At 36.0% G+C, this 21,494-nt stretch overlaps 1 protein-coding gene across 2 annotated transcripts in view; it reads right to left on the bottom strand.

Annotated features, from left to right (window-relative positions):
• The window catches only part of CLTC (clathrin heavy chain), a 74,771-nt gene that overhangs the window by 1,551 nt on the left and 51,726 nt on the right, over positions 1-21,494 (bottom strand). The window contains exons 15-32 of one of the 2 annotated variants that reach the window (XM_072646877.1): positions 18,462-18,587; positions 17,519-17,661; positions 15,088-15,322; positions 14,677-14,799; positions 14,429-14,574; positions 13,970-14,153; positions 13,584-13,776; positions 12,804-12,961; positions 12,530-12,694; positions 12,256-12,363; positions 11,997-12,164; positions 11,730-11,879; positions 11,496-11,627; positions 11,275-11,385; positions 10,041-10,211; positions 9,350-9,571; positions 7,907-7,927; positions 3,770-3,845 (exon numbers count right to left, since the gene is read on the bottom strand). In XM_072646877.1, coding sequence (XP_072502978.1) covers positions 3,770-3,845; positions 7,907-7,927; positions 9,350-9,571; positions 10,041-10,211; positions 11,275-11,385; positions 11,496-11,627; positions 11,730-11,879; positions 11,997-12,164; positions 12,256-12,363; positions 12,530-12,694; positions 12,804-12,961; positions 13,584-13,776; positions 13,970-14,153; positions 14,429-14,574; positions 14,677-14,799; positions 15,088-15,322; positions 17,519-17,661; positions 18,462-18,587 — 2,632 coding nt within the window. The remainder of the gene's footprint in view (positions 1-3,769; positions 3,846-7,906; positions 7,928-9,349; positions 9,572-10,040; positions 10,212-11,274; positions 11,386-11,495; positions 11,628-11,729; positions 11,880-11,996; positions 12,165-12,255; positions 12,364-12,529; positions 12,695-12,803; positions 12,962-13,583; positions 13,777-13,969; positions 14,154-14,428; positions 14,575-14,676; positions 14,800-15,087; positions 15,323-17,518; positions 17,662-18,461; positions 18,588-21,494) is intronic. The other variant, XM_072646878.1, reaches the window with a different exon arrangement.

Genomic DNA, 21,494 nt, shown 5'->3' with positions numbered 1-21,494 from the left:
GAACATGGAAGCTGAAAAAAAAAAAACAGCTGGAAAAACTTATGTCCAGGGGGATGAAATCATCCAGTTTAATGGAAACAATACGGTAATAAATGAGATTGAATTAGAATATGGACCCCTTAATATTCTCTTCCATAATTTTAAAATTACTCTTCAGTTCAGATGAGAAGTATGAGTTTTCATTAAAAGTCCAGGTGAGAGATATGAGTTTTAACTAAGGTATCATCAGCAGTAAGAATGAAAAGGCAGATAAACAAGAAATCAACATGAAACAGACAAGATGCAGGTGGAGTGGAGAAGAGGAGGATAAAGTACATGTTCAACTCAGATAAAGGAAAATAGGAGGTCCATTAATAGGAATTAAACAGGAAAAGAAACTGGCTAAGAATTACGTATATGGCAACGTGTACCTAAGTGCTTAAAACTACTATATGCCACCAACAAAATGTTTTTAGCTTATTTAAGTCAATAAAATCTGACAAATAATCACAGTTCTAATTAAGCTTGTTAAATATAACCCAACTCCTTCACAAAAGATCTTTGGTTTACTTTCTTGAACACTGAAACACCAGGGTTTGACATCATGGATGAAGGCTTTTTCAGAGAGGGATTGGGCTGCTCAAACTCCTTTTCTATTATAGGCAAACCAGTTTGAAAACTAAAGCCTAGCATGGGGTACTTATGAGTGTTCCCAATGATTTGCTATAACCTGTTTACAAAAATTTTCTTCAAAGAAGTCAGGTTCTCTTCAGTAGTATTGAAATCTTGTTCTATAATCTCCTCTAGCTTTATAATCTTAAGAAACAAGAACCTTAAAATAATGATTTGGTGACTAAAAGTGGGGGGAAAGGGAAGGCCATTCTGCCAAAGTGTATAAGGCTTTTGTGGAGCTCCTCTAGCTTCCTGATCTGAGCAAGTTAAAGATGTGCTGTAGTTAGGGGAAGAGAGTTGCTACTGAGAGACAAAGAAACAAGGGAATAGCAACATGCAAATTTCTTTGGAAGAAATGAGGCATCACATAAATATTATAGAATGGAACAAAAACATTGATGAAGGGAAAGAAGAAAAATCTTAGAGAAATTCTGAGTTATAGAAAAATTGCTGATCTACAGTGGTGGAGTTTCTGTAGCAGGAGTTGATGAAATAAGAGTTCTGGAACAAAAAAACCATCCCTATACTACAAACCATCCAAATACCCATAAGTGAAAAGAAGAAGGAAAAAATGGGATAACAGACACAGGAAAGAAAAGGATTATCCATGTTCTTGTGACATCAAGGCTCAGTAAATAGTTATTTGCACACGTAATCCTAAAAAGTGTAAGTTAAATTGGGTAACTGTTGTGAGAAATTTTTTAGTGCATTGATACAGGAATATTTTCCTTATATCTTATTTACTGTTCATGGAAAGAATGACAAGTGAATTTTTTAAAAGCAAATTATAATTGTAGGTTGGGGGCAAGTACAAATTTTAATGCTAGTTACACTGTGGCATCAGAAAGCTAAATATTTTGGTGAAAAGTAATCGATTTTGAAGGTGGAGAATGGTGTTCTGAATTTTTTTGGATGTCTACCTATAGGACTGGTCCATGTTCTCTTCCTAAAGGATTTTATCTTTTATGAAACCCCAGTCCATTTTGGTAATGTCAAAGCCTATTACATTCGGATGAATTAAATGTGCCCTTTCCCTATCCCTCACCAATCTCCTTTAAGAAAAGAACAAATTGGGTAGAACATACACACTTGCACAAAACCTTTGGAAATGGAATGGAAAGTCTTTCGCTTCAGAGGTGAGCAGGTTTCTTTGTATGAACAAATGTTTTCGATCTGCTTTATAATTTCATATGTGGTGTAAGACATCAGAAACATTTTGGACACATGTGTCTGCCTGAAGGTGGCAGAGACATTCTATCAGATGATTTAGCAACTACCCAAAAGGAGTTTAATACTTTTACCGTCATCATACCTGCTTTTGTTACATATTCATTCAACCTGTGGACAAGGTTGCTACTCAGAATATAAAAAATTATAAAAATTTCAAGAATGTTGGTTTATTACATAAGCAAGTACTATACAGAACTTTCAATCTTATAAAAGATGAATTTTTTATTGTTATTTGTGCCTCAAACTGTTAAAAAGTGAAATATTAAAGGCCTTGGAGGAAAAAGTCATCTGAATATCAAATGTCCAGTTGAGCAATGCCTTTTGAAGTCTTCTAGCAAAGATCTGTTGCCAGGAAAGAGAAAATCTGACAACAGGTGAAGAAAAAGAATTCCAGCACTATCAACCTTGAAATTACATGAGACTGAAGTAATACAGTAACAGTTTCCTCAGTGGGATTGATAGGTGTCCATAGATACCTGTAGCAAACCCGACTTATAAAAACATTTTTCCCTAATGACGCTTGTTCTATAGGGATTCATGTTCTCAGAACTAAAATCTACAGGAATTATTCTTATACTTTAAGTCAATATATTCGTGCCAATGCAACAATGAGAAAACAGCTACACCAATCTGAAGTGTTTCATCCAAATTCCTATTACCAAAGAAATTTTTTTTTTTTTTACTATTGGTTCAACTTAAAATAGCACAAAGTAAAAGAGAAACACAATTAAGTAACAGGCCTTGTATTTCACAAATTATTCTCTACACAGCCTTCAGAGATACACTCATGTTAAAGATTCCACTCATTTCAAAATAAAGCAATGAGGGCTATCTACTATTCAACGAAAACAAAAATTTTGATAACAAACCATGCACAAATTTTTTTTTACAGGTTTTTAGCTTAAATTTTCAGATCAAATAATCTGTTTACCTTACCAATTTAACCAAGATTTAACTTTTATCCAAGAAGTGATCTAGGGATGCATAAGTAACAGGTTAAATTAATTAAAGAAATAGCTATGCGTGTATGTGTATATATACATATATACGTGTATATGTTTGTGTATTTTGGTATATGTCTACATGTGTATGTATATACATACATACATTTTTTTGGAAGACAGTCTCCATATCTTGCCCAGCTAGAAATGCATTGGTCATTCATGGGGTCTAAACCCAATAACTAACACAGCTTCAACCTGCTTTGTTTCTGAGTTAGGTCAGTTGTACCTCCTTAAGTCTGGTGTTCCCCTGCTCCCAAGGACTCTCCCCATATCGGTGTGACAATTAGCTTAGTCCTACTACAGCTCAGACGTTCTAAGATCAAATGATTCACTAGCCTTAGCCACCACCCTGTAGGAATGATTACAGGCATATCATCATGCCTTACAACAGGTCTTTTTTAAAATTGTTTTTCTCATAGATAAAATTATTCACTTTTTAATTGTTCTTTAAGCTACTAAAGAAATTTCAGTGTATTATTTATTTGGTAATATTTATTATTAAATATTATATATTTTTCATTCATTACCTCAGTCAACTACCTAAGTGTCTACTATTTGATAGATGGAATCAAAAGTTTAATGGGAGTAAACTGATAAATGATAGCTCATCTGTGAGTCTCTAACATTAACTGGAACAATAGATGTTATTAGGAATTGTGTTCAACATGAAAACGGGTGGTGCTCTGAAAAACTTTCATGGACTTATGACCAGTATCTTAAATAATGAAATAAGATGTCTTCTTTTATTTTGTCTTTTCATAAGCCTTCCTACTGAATGAAAGCTAAACTTTATTACTTATCCACTTCTACACCTATTTAGTGGCATATTTCTTAGTAAAGTTTAAATCAATCCACTACTTATATCTGCAAATAAGTGGCATTACCATAAACAATAGGTTGCGTCTCTGTAGCCTGCTCCTCTTCTTTTCTCAGGGATTCAGAAGCATCCAGTTTATCCACCTGGAGGAAAACAGGTAATGTTAATCAACACCCAAAAAGGTTTCGTACACCTATTTTTTTCTGGCAGAAAGTGGAAAAGCCTTAGTGTGTTAAATACTGTCAAAACCGGACTTGAAAGAACATTCTCAGGCCCCCTCAGATTCAAATGGTTATGGTCATACATCAGTCAAGGTTGTTTTTCAGCACTGTTGTTATAAACCCTCAAGAAGGAGGGATTTATAACTGTCAAAAGCTCACGCCAGGCTAAAACTGGACATGCTAGGATGCAGCCTGAGGGAAGGAGGAAGAGGAGAGGGAACCATTTAAAACTCAAGTTTGCCTCCTAGTTAAACGGGACCAGAAGAAACTGACAAATTCTTGGAAAAGAGGAAAGCATCTCTCATCAAAATAAATTAACTTTCTAAAAAAGTAAAAAAGCAGTCTAACTTGACAAAGATCAACAAGGGCACTGTACACTGTACTTTGTCAAGAGTGTATATATAGTTCCTGATGACACAAGGTCCTGAAGCTTTCAAGACCTAAGTAACTCCAGGTTCCATTTTCTTTTTTAAAAGACTACATATTAATATCACCTGATTTCTACCTAGCTTTATTTCGACCAAATTCTTTTTGTACATGTAACTATACTTTTATTTAAAAGCCAGAAAAAGACTATGAGAGGCAGTGTGATATAATGGAAAGGTGACCTGGTTTAGAAGGACCTGGGTTCAAGTCTCATCTCTGACACATCAACAGTGTGACCCCCAAGGGCAGACCAGTGCCTAAGGCTACTCAGAACAGCAGTTACAGAAGAGGTGCTGATCTGCACTCCTAACAGAAGTTCCTCACATGGAAAGTTTTTCTTACACCAATAAATCACAGATGCAGGCCCATTCTGCAAAGACTACTAGCTACTTTGATAAGTGGCTACAGTCACACTAATTACCAAAGCATGCGGAGAGGAAGCAGTAAGATCCCAGAAATAGGGCTACAGAGAATCCACTCAGTTTAAAGGAAACGTGGAGTGGGAGATGGGGGGGGGCACTGAAGGCAGGTGTGTGTGTGTGTGTGTGTGTGTGTGTGTGTGTGTGTGTGTGTGTGTGTGTGTGTGTAAAAGGCAGACAGTAATACACATACATGTTTGTGCATGCATAGAAGGGGACAGGGAGGAGACAGAGTGTGTGTGTGTGTCTGTGTGTGTGTGTCTGTGTGTGTGTAGGGAAGAGGCAGTAATGTGCCACTGGGGTCTGACCAATGACATATGAGACTACAAACGAAGAACAGCTTTGGTCTATCATTACCTATGAACAAGTCTCCCTATCTTCTTAGGTTTTACTTTCAGGATATTATGTACATAGTTTCTTGGTACCTTGATATACAGTAAAGGGGAAGAAAATTTAGTATCTTTGAAAAAGTCATGTGGAGTTATAAACACCAAAATGTTATGAAAAGCTGTAATAATTAAGATGATATCTATGTGGAGAGAGAGAGAGAGAGAGAGAGAGAGAGAGAGAGAGAGAGAGAGAGAGAGAGAGAGAGAGAGAGAGAGAGAGAGCGCAGTTAAAGTGTAAGCCCTGGCTTTGAGGTTACACAATGAAAAGTATGACAGCCAGGTTTGCCTCACAACACTTACTAGCTATGTTACCCTGACCAACCAACTGAACCTCTCTTAGCTTTAGTTCCTAATCTGCAAAATGGAGACAATAGCCACAGTACCTACCTCACAGGGCTGTTATGAGATTCAAATCAAATATGTATAAAGTGCCTTGTCAACTTTAAAGTGCTACGTGTTAGTAATTAAAGCATTAGTCACTGGTTGATTTCCCAAAAGTTAACTCTCTGCCCACAGTGGATCCAATAGTGAACGGTTTCCATATACCTAATACTTTATATTATGCTATAATCCATAATAATTATACAAAAGACCAGTTTACCTACAGAAATTAAACAGTAAACTGAAGGTCAACCATAGACTCTTCAGATGAAGTGGGGTTATCCTTCCCCAGGAGTTTTCTACAAAAGGCAAAGAAAGGAATATGCAGCCTAGGTGCTCATGTCCCAAAATACCCTAAAAAAATGAAAAGCTAAACACTAGTATGTAAGCATTATTATCCAAAAGTACATTTTCTGCAAACTAAACTTAATCCACCAAAAATAAATTCACAGCTCTAGAGTCCATAAACAAGACTCTATGCCATCAAACTATTACTTGAAAATTTCCAGAATAAAATCATGCTGAGTAATTTACTCAAGCAATTATTTTAAAAAGTTACAAATATTTATAGATTTTAAGGGGGAGGGGAAAATCTTAAGTAAATGCCTGTTTAAATCCATATTAGGGTAATATGCTCAACATAATTCCTGTTATAGAGAAAAATGGAAGATTTAGGTAAGCTAGAATGTTGAAATGCCCAAGCACAGACATAGGCAGGCTGGGCACAGGAAAGGAGGAATACTGAAGGGGTAGCATCAAGCTAAGCAAAAAAGTTTAGATTTTTCCAGACACAGGGACAGCCTCTGGCACAGAAATATCCAATTTTAGCTTTCATTGACCCAGTTTGCTTGAATGAAAAAGCAGAGAATGTTTTAATGAACACAAGCTTTTGTTAAAAGAGCTGTAACAAAAGTTTCTGATCCTTGAATAAAAAGACAAGTAAGCATGTCACTGGGTTCAGTTCATCCACGCTATTTGAAAGATCATTAAAATGTAAAAAGGCTTTTCCACAAAGACTGCAATAAGCTGCAGAGGAAAAGTTAACATGCAGTCAGTTATTTTGTGTATGTGTGCATGAAAAAAAGGCAAAAGTACTGAAGCAAGAAGTGAGGTCTGAAGATGGTTGTTGCCATACAGGCTCCCAAGAAACACACACAGCCCACAGCAATGCTTTAGAGTTTCAGAAATAGTGTGATGTAATTGCAATGACTCTTATACATGCTCAGTTTAAACAATGCATACACTGCAGTTCAATTACCCGTTTTTCACACACACGCTTTCTTACTGCCTTGCTTACTAGCTGCTGAAGAGTCTCACACACAATGTATTTTACTCAGGTTTGCCCTAAGTTCCAGTGGTGACTTCATTTGGGTTCAATATAAGCCCTTCCAAATGCTTTTAAGAATTTGTGTCATCCTCCTTCTGCTTTCCCAGCCCCTGGTCACCATACGCTTTCTTTGAATGTGATACAAGTTTTCAAAGTCTTTCATTCATATTGGGATGCAGACAAGTCTAATCAAGGAGGTAGGGGCTATCAGCAACACTCAGTTTGATCTTCCTAGGAATAAACCAACATCAGGAAAGAACAAACTGATAGGGGTTTTAAAGGTATGCCTGATGCCAAAAAAAGATAGCTGCTAATACTGTGGTCATCATAAAATGAAATATTCCATGCTGGCTCAGCAACAAGATACAGCAAGTTAAATTGTATTAAAACTTAATTCCTTATTAAAAACAATTTCACTTTTTTCTTGAGAATGAACTAGCACCATAAGAACTGGACACCCAGAGAAACATGAGGAAAGTCACTTCGGAAGCAGCTAGTATCTTCTCTCTACTTTCAGCAAAAAAATTAGTAATAATCAAGAGATCAGAAACTGGATCACAGTCCTTCAATGTGAAGTAAGAAAAGCCTTTAGGGCACATATTTTTTATTAACTGTCAGGCAGGGTTGCAAAAGTCAAACCAGAGGCTGTTTTAATTGAATTTGTTCCAAGTATTAGAGAGAAAATCCTACTATGGTCCAGATGCCCTGACAGAGAAATCTCTTATACTTTTGGATTTAATAAGAAAAACAACTCAGCATCCTATTTTTTAAAAGACATTTTTAAGAGACTGTGAACCAACTACTGATTAGCCTCCTGCCCTTCCTAAGGGACTATTAGCCGATTAGTAGCAAACATCTACTAATTTCCTACAGCTCTATTGTAGATATGTTTCAAAGGACTTGCAGAGGCTTTAGTGAAATTTTGTTGGGGGGAAAAAAAGCAGCAGCAGCAGTGTAGAAAAGGTAGGAAGGAAAAAAAATCATGCAGATTTCTTAGACTTAGTCCTCCAGACTTAAAGATGGAAAAGAATCAACTTTCACCTTTTCCTTTATTGCATCAACCTGCAAAGGAATTCAGAAGGTGCAGCTTAGAAAAAATTAAATTCCATATTGAGCATAAAAAGGTAGAATCAGCAACAAAGGTTTAGGGGAGAAATAATTCACCACTAAAAAGATACAGGAGAATTGAAAATAAAGGGCACACTGGAAGCAAACTTCAGAGTTAAATCAGTTTAACTTCAAAGTCTATTGCAAAAAAATGTATTTATACCAAAGTCTGTGAGAAGCAGTTTAATCCATAGTAAATGTATAGCACTTAAGTTAAAGGCAGCTAAGAGCCTCTCATCACAATACTGGCTATTAAGCACATTAGAAGAGATCTCTGTGACTATGGAGAGAAGGTAACATTTCCTTGACTAATTACTTGACTAGCACTTTATTGACGGGTCGTTTTCTTTAAACTTAAACTAACTGAATACATTGGAACCTAAAAAGTAGTTATTTGAAGGAAAAAAGGAATAGTAATTTCATGTGATGCATTAAATCAAATGTTCTCTAAAAAAAATAAATAATCAGATAAGTCTATCTTATGACTCACCCATATTTTAGGCACCTAATTCCTTAGGATAAGATAAATAGGTCCTCTTGGAGTCCAGTTCCCTTTGTTAGAATTTTAAAATCACTAGATGAGGGAGTGGGGTAAGGAAGGTACAAAATCCTTCTTGGTCTATAAAGACTATACTATTCTTATTGCAAGACCTGAAACTAAGCCCAGAGGAACTGTAAAGAGTAGAGAAAAGTGGCTTTATTCTAAACATATTTACACAAAAGAGAGCAATTCCAAAAAGGGAAGCTTGTTAAGACAAAATTCAAGAAATGGAGAATTAGGCCCCCCCAGTTTAATTTTCTTGTTAATGTACAGTTAAGTCAATTTCCTTTGATGGTCAAAACCATCAGATGCAGAGTATCAGAAAAGTATGTGCAGCTTCCTAATGCCACAAACACACTATTACTACTACTAAAGACCAAGCCACAAAAGGAAATAATTGGCATAAAGGCAATTCATCTTATTAGTTACAAACATCTGGCTAACGCACATGAATTATTACTTGAGACTTCTGAGTCTCAAGTCTGGATTGGGGGAAGGACTGTTCTGAAGAAATGAGTTTCTTTACCAAGAGATTAAAATGGTGGGGAGAGAGGAAGAATTTAGATATGACCTTACTCATGTATACATAAGGATGATATACTGAGAAGCCATTTCTAAAAAATACGTTTTTCCAGTCCCTTATAGATTGCAATATGGGCAGGGCAATGGGATCAGGGAGCCTGAATAACAAGAGTAAGAGCCATTTTTACATAGCTGATTTGAAACAAACCAAATTTACTTCAAGAATCTCACCTCTGAAATCTAAGACTGTACATGAAATTTTGCGTTTGCTTGAACAATTATTGATGAATATGCTTAAAAAGGTATTTCCTTACCTTGGACAAGTATTCCTTCATGACCTGGATAAAATAGGGCATGGCAAAGTCCATGATATTGTGCCTCCATGCAGTTTCCAAGACAACATCTGGCCTTAAGAGATCATAACAGGTGAAGAGACAAGCTCCAAAGCACTCTCTCTTTTCTTCCTGCAAAAACCACTGTAGCAGCTCTTCTGCCAATTCTGTATCTTTTGATTCAGAGGCATACTGCATTGCATCCTAAGAATAGGAAAGGAAATTTCTTGAGAAAACCAAATTGCTCAGATGATAACCAAGCAACGTAATAAACCAATGCTTTGTGTGTATATGGATAATAGATAGGGACAGACTAAATTTTATTAACAGCTGAGACAGAAGTCCTACAATTATAGGAAACCAGAGTTTTAAAAATCATGAAAGGAACAGAACGACCCTTTATGTTAAGGAGGACGTAGCACCCACAAAATCATCCTACATTGATTTAAGTCAAGCTAGATGAGAAAATAGAGCAGCAATACTGCTTGCCAAGAAATTAAGTTATAACCTCAGTTTACTCCAATTTTTTGAGACTTTTTTTTTTGAAGGTAGGAGATAGGGAAGGAGCAGCAGAACTAGGTAAAAGAGTTCCCACTGATAAATTTATTTTGCATTAACTAGATTGCCCTGGAGACTAATATACTACTTTCCCTTCTACTCTAACTTTATCTACCTTATAAAGTCGGTCTTTCTTGCATAGCTCTACACTCTGTTTCCAGCGATTGTTGCCTTTGAAGAGATATGCAGCGATTCTTCTAAACTCAATGAGTTCATGTTTCTCCAAACGTTGAGCAAGAGAGATATTATCAAAATTGTCATATGCATCTATTGACGTTCTCAGGGCCTATAGAAAAATAAATACATTAAAATAACCAACTAATGTAATGTCTTTAAAAAGTTGTATTCTGACCACAGGTCCCACTGAAACAAAGCCTGCCATAACGTTTTCCATCTAAACACTAGCCATATAGATAATTTCTTCCATCTAATAAATTTCTTCCATCTAATTCTGTTTGGACTGTAAAAATGTTGATAACCAAAGCAATGCTTTGAAGGTTTAATTTTCCTTCCAACGTTCAAAATCGGCAAACAATTCAGATTTGGTTGTGAGATTTGTAGATTTGTTTTCTACAAACCAATTTCTGTCCTAGGGAGATGAGTGGACCTGGTCTAGACCTATTAGCTTTGTTGTCTTAAGAATCCTCACTGAAAAATTTGATACAGGCAAACATTTGCCCTTCTGTCAGTGATCAAACCAACATCTATATCTATATCTAAAACTTTGAAATATGCAAAGTATTCCCCATATAACTTTGAAATATGCAAAGTATTTCACATATGTTATCTCACTTGAATTCCATGAGTTAGGTATGTATAGGAAACTTGAGGCAGTAAGTGATTTGCAGATGACTAATATTATCAGGGGCAGGATTTGGATCAAATACTTCAAGACAAAAAAAACAGAATAAAATGACTGGAACTGTTTTATCAAGGTAAAACTTAATTTTGGGGGTTTAAAGGCCCCAACACTTTCAGATTCTATTCTTTCTGTTGCTATATAAGGGCAGTCCAAAGCTTTTTCCTCTTCCCTTTCCCCCGCAAAAAACCCAACCCAACCAAAAAAGTCTAACATTTATACTGTGGTTTTGGAGCATTCTGCCTTAATCATTTCAGCATTTATACATGAAAATGTCTTAAGCCTCAGAGCACCACTGTTTAGGCTCCAAGACACATAATAAAACTGAACTAAGTGTTGTAAAAAAAAAAAAAAAACCAAAAAACCTTTTATGACCTACAATCTACTTTATAAACCAGAAGTATAAAGTAAAAATATAAGGCCTTCCAATTTACTCACTGTACAACTGTACCCTAAGTGTTCAGATGCATACCAAAGAGCCAAAAGTTACCTGGTAATCTTCTTCTGTAATGAAGAGGTTATTCAATGATTCATTCACTGATTTGTTGTTATGGTTTTGAACTGAGCGTAGGTATGGTTTAACCAGTGGAAGCTGTTTAACCTTTGAAACAGATTATGGAGTTAATGTAGCACATTTTAAATCCAAGTTACTTAGAAAAATACTCAGGGGTCAGATAAGCACCTCCACCTGGGATTAGTTAAAACTATTACCTTACTGAAATAGTTGACAGCACGAGTGTGATCCAATCTTGGAGATAGTACCATTAGTAGGTCATTTAGTAGCAGAGGCTTGAATTCTAAATAGAATTGTATTGCTCTATAATATAGTTCCACATTGGCTACCTGAAATGGGAAGATTCAAATACAGGTTGGAGTTAGGATTGTTTTAAAATTCAAAGAATTTAATATATAAAAAGACTGCATATTCTGACGGCACATGTCTACCTTGGTAATGATATCTTTAAATTGTCCTTCTTTCCATGCATCTGTTGGATGATTCATCATAGTAATTATGGCATTGTCATATTCTTCATATTTATCATACAAAAATACCAGCTCTGCCCAAAGATGTGCTTGTTCTGCAGCCCTTAGCACCTGCATATAGGAAAAAATATTAAGGTACTAATAAATGTGGGCTAATTCCAATTAACACATTTCAAACAGACTAGTATTCAGTATTACAGTTGTAACTATTCAACAAAGATGATCTACCTTTGGAATATTCACTCTGGACCAGAACAACTCCAAATGTTCCCTCATTTTCTGTGGCTTGAATTTCGAGTAGAGAATTGCTAATTCTGTAAACATCCCCATGTGGGCTCGCTCAAGCCCCAGTGCTGCTTCCAACATGGTTATCAGTTCTTCAAAGTATCCTCGATCCTGAAGGAAAGAAATGCACCATTCAAACAAAGCCTGTTTGTTCTGGTGTGAGGGGGGTCATGCATGTCAAAGACCCTTCCTTCTTCGTTACCTGATAGTAGTTTATGAGCTCCTCCAGTTCATCTGCATGAACCACAATGTGAAGCCCACACATCTGGGCCAGGCGGAACTCTTTTCCATCTACACAGGCAAAGCAGACCTAGAGATGTGAAACACAGATGATCATCAATAGGAAAACAGATACATGACTGGCAGATGATCTAATGCAGGTACAGGGTTATTGAAAGCTCACTCCTAGGGAAGAACAAAGATCTGAAAGTTTATCCTAACTTTTAAAGAAATGTGAAAACTATGTTTCCAGGTACCTCCTTCCACGTCCTAGTGCTGTTAGCTTTCCGGGCCCCATCAACAGCTGCCTGATATTCACCCAAGTGAACCAGGGTAGATGCCAAGCGACCAAAATTGGAAACATTGTTGTACAACAATTTAGCGGCATCATACATTTTCTCATCATAACAACGATCTCCAACCTGAGAAAAGAAAACAGGTAGTTATCAGTCTCAGCCATATATAATTCTCTTTCTACATAGCTCCTAAGCTGTCCAATTGTTTCTGAAAGAAACTGAACAAGAACCTTACTTGTTGAATATGAGCATTATTTGGCCCATTGATGAATTCCTCCAGCTCCGCAAGGCGATTGGTCTTAGCCAGAGCAAAAATCAGTTCTGTTTCTACATAAGACTCACGGGCCTTTTTGCGAGCCATTTGCAGGTACTTAACCAGTTCTTCCCAGTTGCCTGGAGACAGGAAGAAAAATAAGCTATTTGGAAAATCTCCCTAGAAAGCCCTATTAATAAAGTAAAGAATCTTAAATGGATATCACATCATTACCCTTCCCTTAAAAAAGAGCCCCCTACAGGAACAGTGATAAATTAGATGAATATGGAATTATTCTATCTTCCTGTCATAACAGTACAGATTTAACCAGTTTCTTTTTCTTGAAAGGTAAGGCTAAGAGACGAATCTTACTGTTTTAACAGGCAGGATAGGCATTCCTTCCTACTCATCCCCATCCTCCTAATGGAAGAAAATATAATATAAAAGAAACTCTTAAGCAGAATCCTATGCAAGTTTAAGTTTAGGCAATATAGTTTCAAGTCTTTTGCTTTGTTTAAGACAGGCTGACACCTGAGAAGGCAACTTAAATTTCCAGATTAGATCTTTTGATCCACGATCTAAAGAAGGAAGATATCTCAGAAACCATTTAATCCTACCCACTTACTTCAAAGATGAGGAAACTGAGGTCTACAGTTCTATCTTGTGGGGCTTCAACACCACTCCTAACTATTCACTACTCAGTTTTAATTGGGGCCTAGATAACATGTGTGTCCCTGAAACATATGAAATTATTAGTCATACCACTAGTATTGGCAGCCTGAACAACTTCCATGTAAGATGAAGGATCATCTGCTTTGATATAGGAATCAATGGCTTCTTTCACCATCCCTTTCTGCAACTGAGCCTTTGCAAGCTGACTCCATACTGCGGGTTCATTACAGCGCTCAGCAAACTCATATGCACGATCCAGGTTACCAATGTGTTCAATCAAGACCTAAGAAATAGATTTTTAAAAATTAGTAGGGTAAAGGCAACGGCTAAATTTGGGCTATTCTACTGCTAACAGAAAAAAATTGGTGGCAATTGGCCTTTTTCATTGCTATAACAAGGGCATGTACAACTATTAACTGGTATGAAAGGCAAATGAAGTTAAATAATTTGCTATAAATGCATGACTGAAGTTTTACCTGCACAGCTGAAGTATTGACATCAAATTTTCTGAAAATGGCAAATGCCTCCTCAAACAACTCATTGCTGATTGCAATATTAGCAATATCTGGAGCATCATAATTATCTAGCCGGTTGATATATTCCATAACACGGGTGCGGTCGGCTTTAATTGCAGTGAGGATAAGGAGGTTTTGCAGATTCCTATTAAGGACAAATTAGCATCACTTGAATGTTGTATGTATTAGAAAGTATTAGGCATAAATAGATATAAATATCAAATCTGGGTCATAGAAAGGGACAGGCGTATATATGTTGGAAGTATTCATAGCCATATAAGAAAGGACTCCTTTATTTCTTCCAAGGCTTACTCCAGCTATAGCCACAACAAAAATAATTTAGCTGTGACTTTGCCACCATTTAAAAAATCTTACACATGATGGAAAGTGCCATGAAGAGACTAATCACTCACAACATACCTGTGTTCACTGAACACTGAGTTGTCAAGAACAATTTTCTCCAATAGTTCAATAAGTTCATTGGGAAGGTCTGCAGTCATGAAAGCCTTGACGGTAACAGATACCTCTTCAGGATCCTGAGTCTCAGACAAGGCTGTCTGTACAACCTAGAAAATAAAGAAACTCAAGTTAAAGACCTGCCCCTCTCTCCTACCCTCTGCCAGTGACAAGAATAGCCAGAACTTTCCAAGCATAATAAGCATTCTTACCTGGTCAATCAGGGGCCTCCTGTAAGGGTTGCTCTCTAAGAGAACACTACCCCAAAGCTCTGGATCCTTACGGCGAACCAAATAACGGGAAAGACTTTTGAAGAGAGAGTTTTCATTGCAAACCTACATAACAGCAGAAAGAAAGTTTGAGACTTAAGGCTAAGTCTAATGATCTCTCTACCAAAAAAACAAACAAACAAACAAAAAACCACCCCACACCTATTTTCCATTAAAAAAAAAATCTATTGTTCTATCCATGACACAACCAAAAAAAAAAAAAAAAGGTATTCATTGATATGAAAGTTCTTTAAAATTATCTCTAGCTCTAACTACCTAAACCCATCCCCACAAATTCTTGCAATGTACAGTTGACTCTGAATCTTTTCTGTTCATAATATGAAGGATACGCACATTAATAAGTTCCAGATCACACTGGCCACGTTCATAAGCCACACATGCTAAGTGGGGATCCCTCTTCTCACAATACTTTCCAACAACACGACTGTCATAATAGGGATTTTCACGAAGAAATCTTTCTGGGTTGTTGTTACTGTCAATGTAGATTTTAGCTAATGCATTGTGAGTAGCAGGCTCCTCACAACCCTCATGAATTCTGGCTTCTAGCCAAGGCAGTAGAAGTTTTAATCTAGGAGAAAACACACAAACCTTTATTATAAGTACTTATCTGACCCTTGGTGCAATGCCTAAAATGCAAAATTGGTAAAGTGCTTTTGCAAACCTTTAAAGCAAAATATAAATGTTGGCTACTGCTATTACTATTACATTATCTGAATTGTTAAAAGAGGCTGTCAAAGGCAAGAGCAGAATATTCTTTCCTGCTAATATCACAAACAACTGTAGTCAGTGCACAGAGCATCTATATCTGATGAAATGTTCGAGTGACCTACAAATTGAGCTTCTGAACCTATAAAACTTAGTGTCTGACTCTGGGAAGTATCACTCAAGTATAACCATCCATGAGACTCAGCCAGAACAGCAACTCTATGAGGTAATACTAAAAACCTTAGCTGTTTAATCAAGAACAATCTTACCTGGGACTACAAGCCAAAGACCCAGAAGATGAGCTAGATTTCAGCTGAAAATGGAGAGCCCTGTTATCTATGGCCAAAAGGAGAAGTGTCATAAATAATGACTAACTGGGAATATTAACATTAGCTGGGAATAAAACCTTTTCCAAGAAAGATTTAGCTGCTCTAGGTAGGCTTTGGCACAAAGCAGCTTTTCATTGGTTGACTAACTCTACTTCTAGCCATTACTTAAATCTTTGCATAGGAACAGCCAAAGAGAAAGTAGGATTCAGATTTTAAGTTTATACACACACACACACACACACAAACACACACACACACACACACACACACACATATAGAATCATTATCTTATTGTAATAAAATGAGTGAAGGCAGACTTAAGATTCTACAACCATCTATAATCCAAGCTGATGTTCAATGTTGCCTGGAAGACAAGTTTAATTATCTGATTAAGGCAATTTAACAAAACTGTTAGTGAATCAGACATTAGTTGACCTCTAGTGGTTTAGTATTTGTCTTTTGAAAAGCTAAAGATGATGGGATGACAGAAATACATGGCAATTAAGAATGAGATGGAGAGGATACATTTAAATCTGTTTTTCTTTCTAAACATTAAAATATCTACTTCAAATAACTGCAGTGTCTAAATTTAATTTGATTCCTGTTATTTCAGCAGATGTTAGCCATCTATGGCAAGTAAGCTTTCTTTCCAATATTAGAAACATAAGCTTTAAGTTACATGAATGTCATTAAAGGTACCATTCACGTCATATTTTTTAAAAAAGCATTTATAAAAACACCTATTATATGCCAGGAACTATGAAAAGAAATTTACAAATATTCTTTCATCTGATCCTTACAACAACCCTGGGAAGGAGGTGCTATATCATGATTTACTATTTTACAGCTAAGGAAATGGAGGCAGGCAAAAATTAAGTGGCTTGCCCACAGTCCCACAACTACTAAGTATCTGAGGCCATATCAGAACTCAGGTCTGACTCCAACCAATGTTCAATACACGGCATCATCAGCTCATATAAAACCTTAACCTAAAGTTCTACCTAAATTTTAAAATTTTCCTGTCTCCTCTTGATACTTCTAACTAGCTGTCCTTATTGTTCAAGTTCTCTTACAAGTATCAAGACAATATTCCTATTTGTTTTTCTCTAGTCTATTAGTAAAGTATGCTTTATTTAGCTATGTCAGATAACCTAATCATAAACAGACAGGAAGCCCACCTATACTATAAAAAGAAACATTTTTCCTTGGTGATAACTTAGGGAGTATACTTTTAAGATATCTTGTCATGTACACTTGGGTCAAGGCATTCATACAACTTAACCAAGATCTGAAATTTATACCACATGTGTCAAAGAATTTTACATTTTTCTGGAGTAATATTAAAAACTAGCCTCATATTGACTGCACTGGTCACACTGTATTTTATGCACTAGGCATATGCCAAATATATCTATATATTGTTCTAGCTCTAACAACATAAACAATGTTGTGGTAACACAGGACAGTTCTCAATCTCTATCATTATCCTTTTGCTTCAAAATAATTATACAGACTTCCCCTTTATGCAAACAAACACTCTAATGCCTGATCTACTGTTTTCCATTCTAGTCTAGTCAACCATTTAGAAGTAGAGCAGCTAAAGTAGTCAATAACACACAATGACAAAGATATCCCAATCAACTAGATTAGCTTTATCATTGACTACTTTTCTAAACAGAATTAGGTATGCGCTAAAAAAAAAAAAAAGGCAAACATTAGAGTTTCCATACCTGTTCCTCTTTTCAACTTCAGCAACAAGCTCATCAGTAGAGAACTGACCTCTTACTACAAGAATCAAGTTCTTTATGACATCTTCAGAGCAATCAACATCAAGCAATCCTCCAATAACCACAGGAAGACGACTTGGATTCACCTAGAGAAGGCAGTGATATACTTTAGCATTAACTCACCTTCAAAGAATGTTGCCCTCAATAATATTCTTTTTCATCCTTTCAAGTAAAGGAATGCTTTTTTTTTTTTTAAAAGGAATGCTCTTGATAAACTTATTCATTTATATCCCTCTACCAACAGTCTACTATAACATATCACAGTGGTGTGTATTTGACATCAGATGTTCAAAGACTGCTGTCAGAGTAGAAACATTACTAAGTCCTACTGAGTTAAAACGGCAATGAGTATGCGCCTACTGGGATCAGCCTACGTAAGTTAGGAAAAGCTCACGAGATGACTTTTGGACTTCATCAACTTATGAAGCCTAAGACACCAACAAAACAAAGATCTGCAAAGATAGAAGAAATATTCACAGAATGGTCTCACCAGTCTTGGAAATACTTACATTTATTCTTACTTGGTTACAAGTTTTTTTTTTCTTTTGCCATAACACTGTGAAATTACTGAGGAAAATACTGCCCCACAGGGCACTAGACTTAACTTAAGATGTAAATTCTTGAGTCAGTTTGTATTGCCTTTTCCTATAGTTAAGTAGGTATTTGATACAAAAGCATGGGAAAACTTAAAGAGCTAAAACACATGAATGCAGTGTTTTCCAAAACTAATTATAATCTTACTATTTATTAGATACTTAAGTGTTTTGAATTACAGTATAATGATTAGACAGGATGATTTATACATAGTCCCACAAGGCTGGTCTTAATGGTCCAAAACTCCGAATGGAAGATAACATACAATCTTTGTGTTTATTTTAGTACTCACCTTCTGCACATAAATCTCGATATACTTCTGGAGATTATTTCTATATAAGTAGAGCACCAAGTCGTGAACAAAATCAAATCGATCACAAACAATGATAAGTGGTAACTGGTCTGTTAGTTTTGCTTCCTGAAAAAGAACACATATGAGAACTCTTTAAATTTTCATTTAAGAACCTGTCACATATGGTTCATTTTAAGACATGATCATATTCTTGTTAAATGCAAAAAGGCAATCAATTCTTCTAGAGTAGTCTCATCTTCAGCATGAAGAGTATCCTAATAACCTGAGTATGTATGTTCCCAGGGTTATCAGTAAACTCACTAGCTACTATCTAACAAGTCCCTCACACAAGGTAGGCCCTTCCCATGCCCACATTTACAAGACTATTAAACAACCACAGGACAACAGGTATGACAAACAACTATACTTCAGAATTTGATTGCCACTGGCATTGAGTGTAGGATTAACACACTGGGATGTTAATAAATGCAAGACCAACACTTGAAAATTGCTTTAAGAAAGTAAAGCACTCTGCCAAAATCATAGTACTTTAATTTACATTTGTTGCAGATGGATAACATTTAGTCCCTTCCCTTCCCAATTTACAGATTCCATTGCATCCATCCACTCAAATGCTTTTCACTCAACACATTCAATGCAACATGATGGCCATAAGACAGAAGCATCATGTGTTGCTGTATTAAGACTAAGGTTAGCATAGGCACTTGAAAAGATGCCCTTATGTAAATCAAGCTGTGTTGAGTGCTACACATCCCAGGATATAATCTTACAAACTGACATGAAAGATGCTATGGACAGGTGGGAAAGACCTGCACTGGGAGATTTACCTGGTACATGTCCTGCACATTCCACAGACACAAGGAACAGCACAAAAAACAACAATTTCCATCAGGAATTTATTTACATATAGACAGACTAAAATTCCTCAATGAATGCTTTTAAGATACTCTGAGGAAAGAGAACTGAGAAACCTAAGAGACTTTCCTCAATAATGGTGTAAAAATTAAACTATATTTGCAAACTTAGAAATCTAATCATTGAGGTCTAACCAGTAGTCACAATAGTATCAGGTTATATCTATAAATAAGCTAAGAAGTATTTCCAGAATTTTTTTTTAAAATGTAGGGTTAAGGGAGGGAGGGTTGAAGGAAAACTACATCTAAGGGTTGGCAATCCAAACAACCATAAGGGTTAGAAATCTGAGGTGGAAGTCCAACTACAGATTTATTTTTACACATCTAGGAAAGTCTTTTAAGCAAGCTAAGGCTTAAAGTAATGGAAATCTAATACTACCACAATAAGTATAAATCTCGAGAAAAGAAAAGTGTTTCTATTACCTTGTTTTCACAAGGGTAGCTAATTAAAATAATTTTTTCCTTAGTCATTTATGAATATAAGTAAACCAAGTATTGTTTGTGGCATTATTTTCATGTAAATGTAATAACATACTTCTTTTAACCTTTAAAAATTCATCATGCTTAGAGACAATATCAGACAGTTTAAGGTGAAAGGGTTTCTAATGTTCGAAACAATGCCAAAAAGTCTACTCAAAATCAATAACTAATTTAAAGTAAAAAGGTAAATAAGAAAACTAAAATATTTGTTCAATTATTTCACTGATAAGCCTACGTAAGGCAAAAGGTAACCAGTGCTTTCATCATACTGATTTACTGTGCTCTCCAATTGTAACGATTTAAGATTTTCAGAACAATTATAATAATTTTGAGCAACTGCCTAACGCATTGAGAGCCAGTTAGATGTGAACTAAGAACAGCTTCAAGTTTCCTACTAGATTTAAGGTTTCAGATTAATAACTTAGTTAAATTTAGTTTCACAGCTTCTTACAGAGTAAAATTTTTTTTGGTTTTAGGCTGCATCTAACTCTTAGTGTAAATCTTAAGAAGGTATGTATTATTATAATCACAAAAGCTATATTAGGTACATATCTCAGCACAAATCTCTTACTACTAAATATAAACAGGAGCATTTATGGGTATTCTTACCTCTTTCTAATAAGTACAGAGAATCTTAAGACTTCTACAATGGTGCTGCCCCCAAATCAAACTAATAAACGCTCTCACTAAAACAGTTATAGTATAAAGCAATAAAGTTAGTAAGAGCAGTCCTAAGAAAGAAGCTTAAGTTGGTCTGATGTCTAATGATCAACACCACCTGTGCCCTACTCCCCTCCCTACTCCCCCAAAACTGATCAGAACCTGAAGACTAAGAAACACAAGTACCATTTCAATTCAAGTGAGTTACAGTAGTTCCAGGGGGAATAGAAATCCTGGACTAAGAATGTTTAGGGGGTCTTAAGACAATTCTATGGCCAAAGATACATCACAACTACACCATTTGCTTCTCATATGAGACCTTGACTTGAAGACAGTGAAGTGGGCATATAAGGTAGCCAGAAAAGAAAAACAGACAGGAAGAAAGACAGACAGGCAGGCATAAAGACAGAGATAGACACAGGAAGGAAGGGAGGCAGGAAAAAAGGAAGGAAGGAAGGGAGTGAGGGAAAAAAAGAAAGAAATTAAGGTACTTGATTATTGATCCATAAAGATTTGGTGAAACTGATGCCCAGACTAGGTAGCGAAGAAAAGAAAGAAAGGTGATCCAGTTTAATCCTTTATCCTTACAGTGAGTCTATAACGTGAAGAAGCAATTCTGATTTTGATTACACGAATTTAGGCTTCTCAAAGCTGTAGCTCTTCACAAGAGTTTTCATATTTTTGGTCAATCTATTTCAGCCTAAAACTTAGGCTGAATTTAGCACTGAATTATAATTCATAGAATGGAAGGCCATGAATTTAGTTATTTAACAAAAAGTATACTGGAAAATTCTAATTAACACCTTGGGTGAAAGAAGAGTTTATTATAGGTTATAGTTATTATATAGGTTATATACAACTTTCTCAATTTACCTGATAAGATAGCACCCTTCAGTTACAGTTCTAAGTTAAGATTCTTCTGAAGGGCAAATTGTAAGTTTTTGTAAAACCACCTGGG

The sequence above is a fragment of the Notamacropus eugenii genome, chromosome 2 (genome assembly GCF_028372415.1).
Source record: "Notamacropus eugenii isolate mMacEug1 chromosome 2, mMacEug1.pri_v2, whole genome shotgun sequence".
NCBI classification, from domain to species: Eukaryota; Metazoa; Chordata; class Mammalia; order Diprotodontia; family Macropodidae; genus Notamacropus; species Notamacropus eugenii.
Note: the sequence above shows the minus strand (reverse complement) of the source record. Positions and strands in the feature narration are given on the sequence as shown.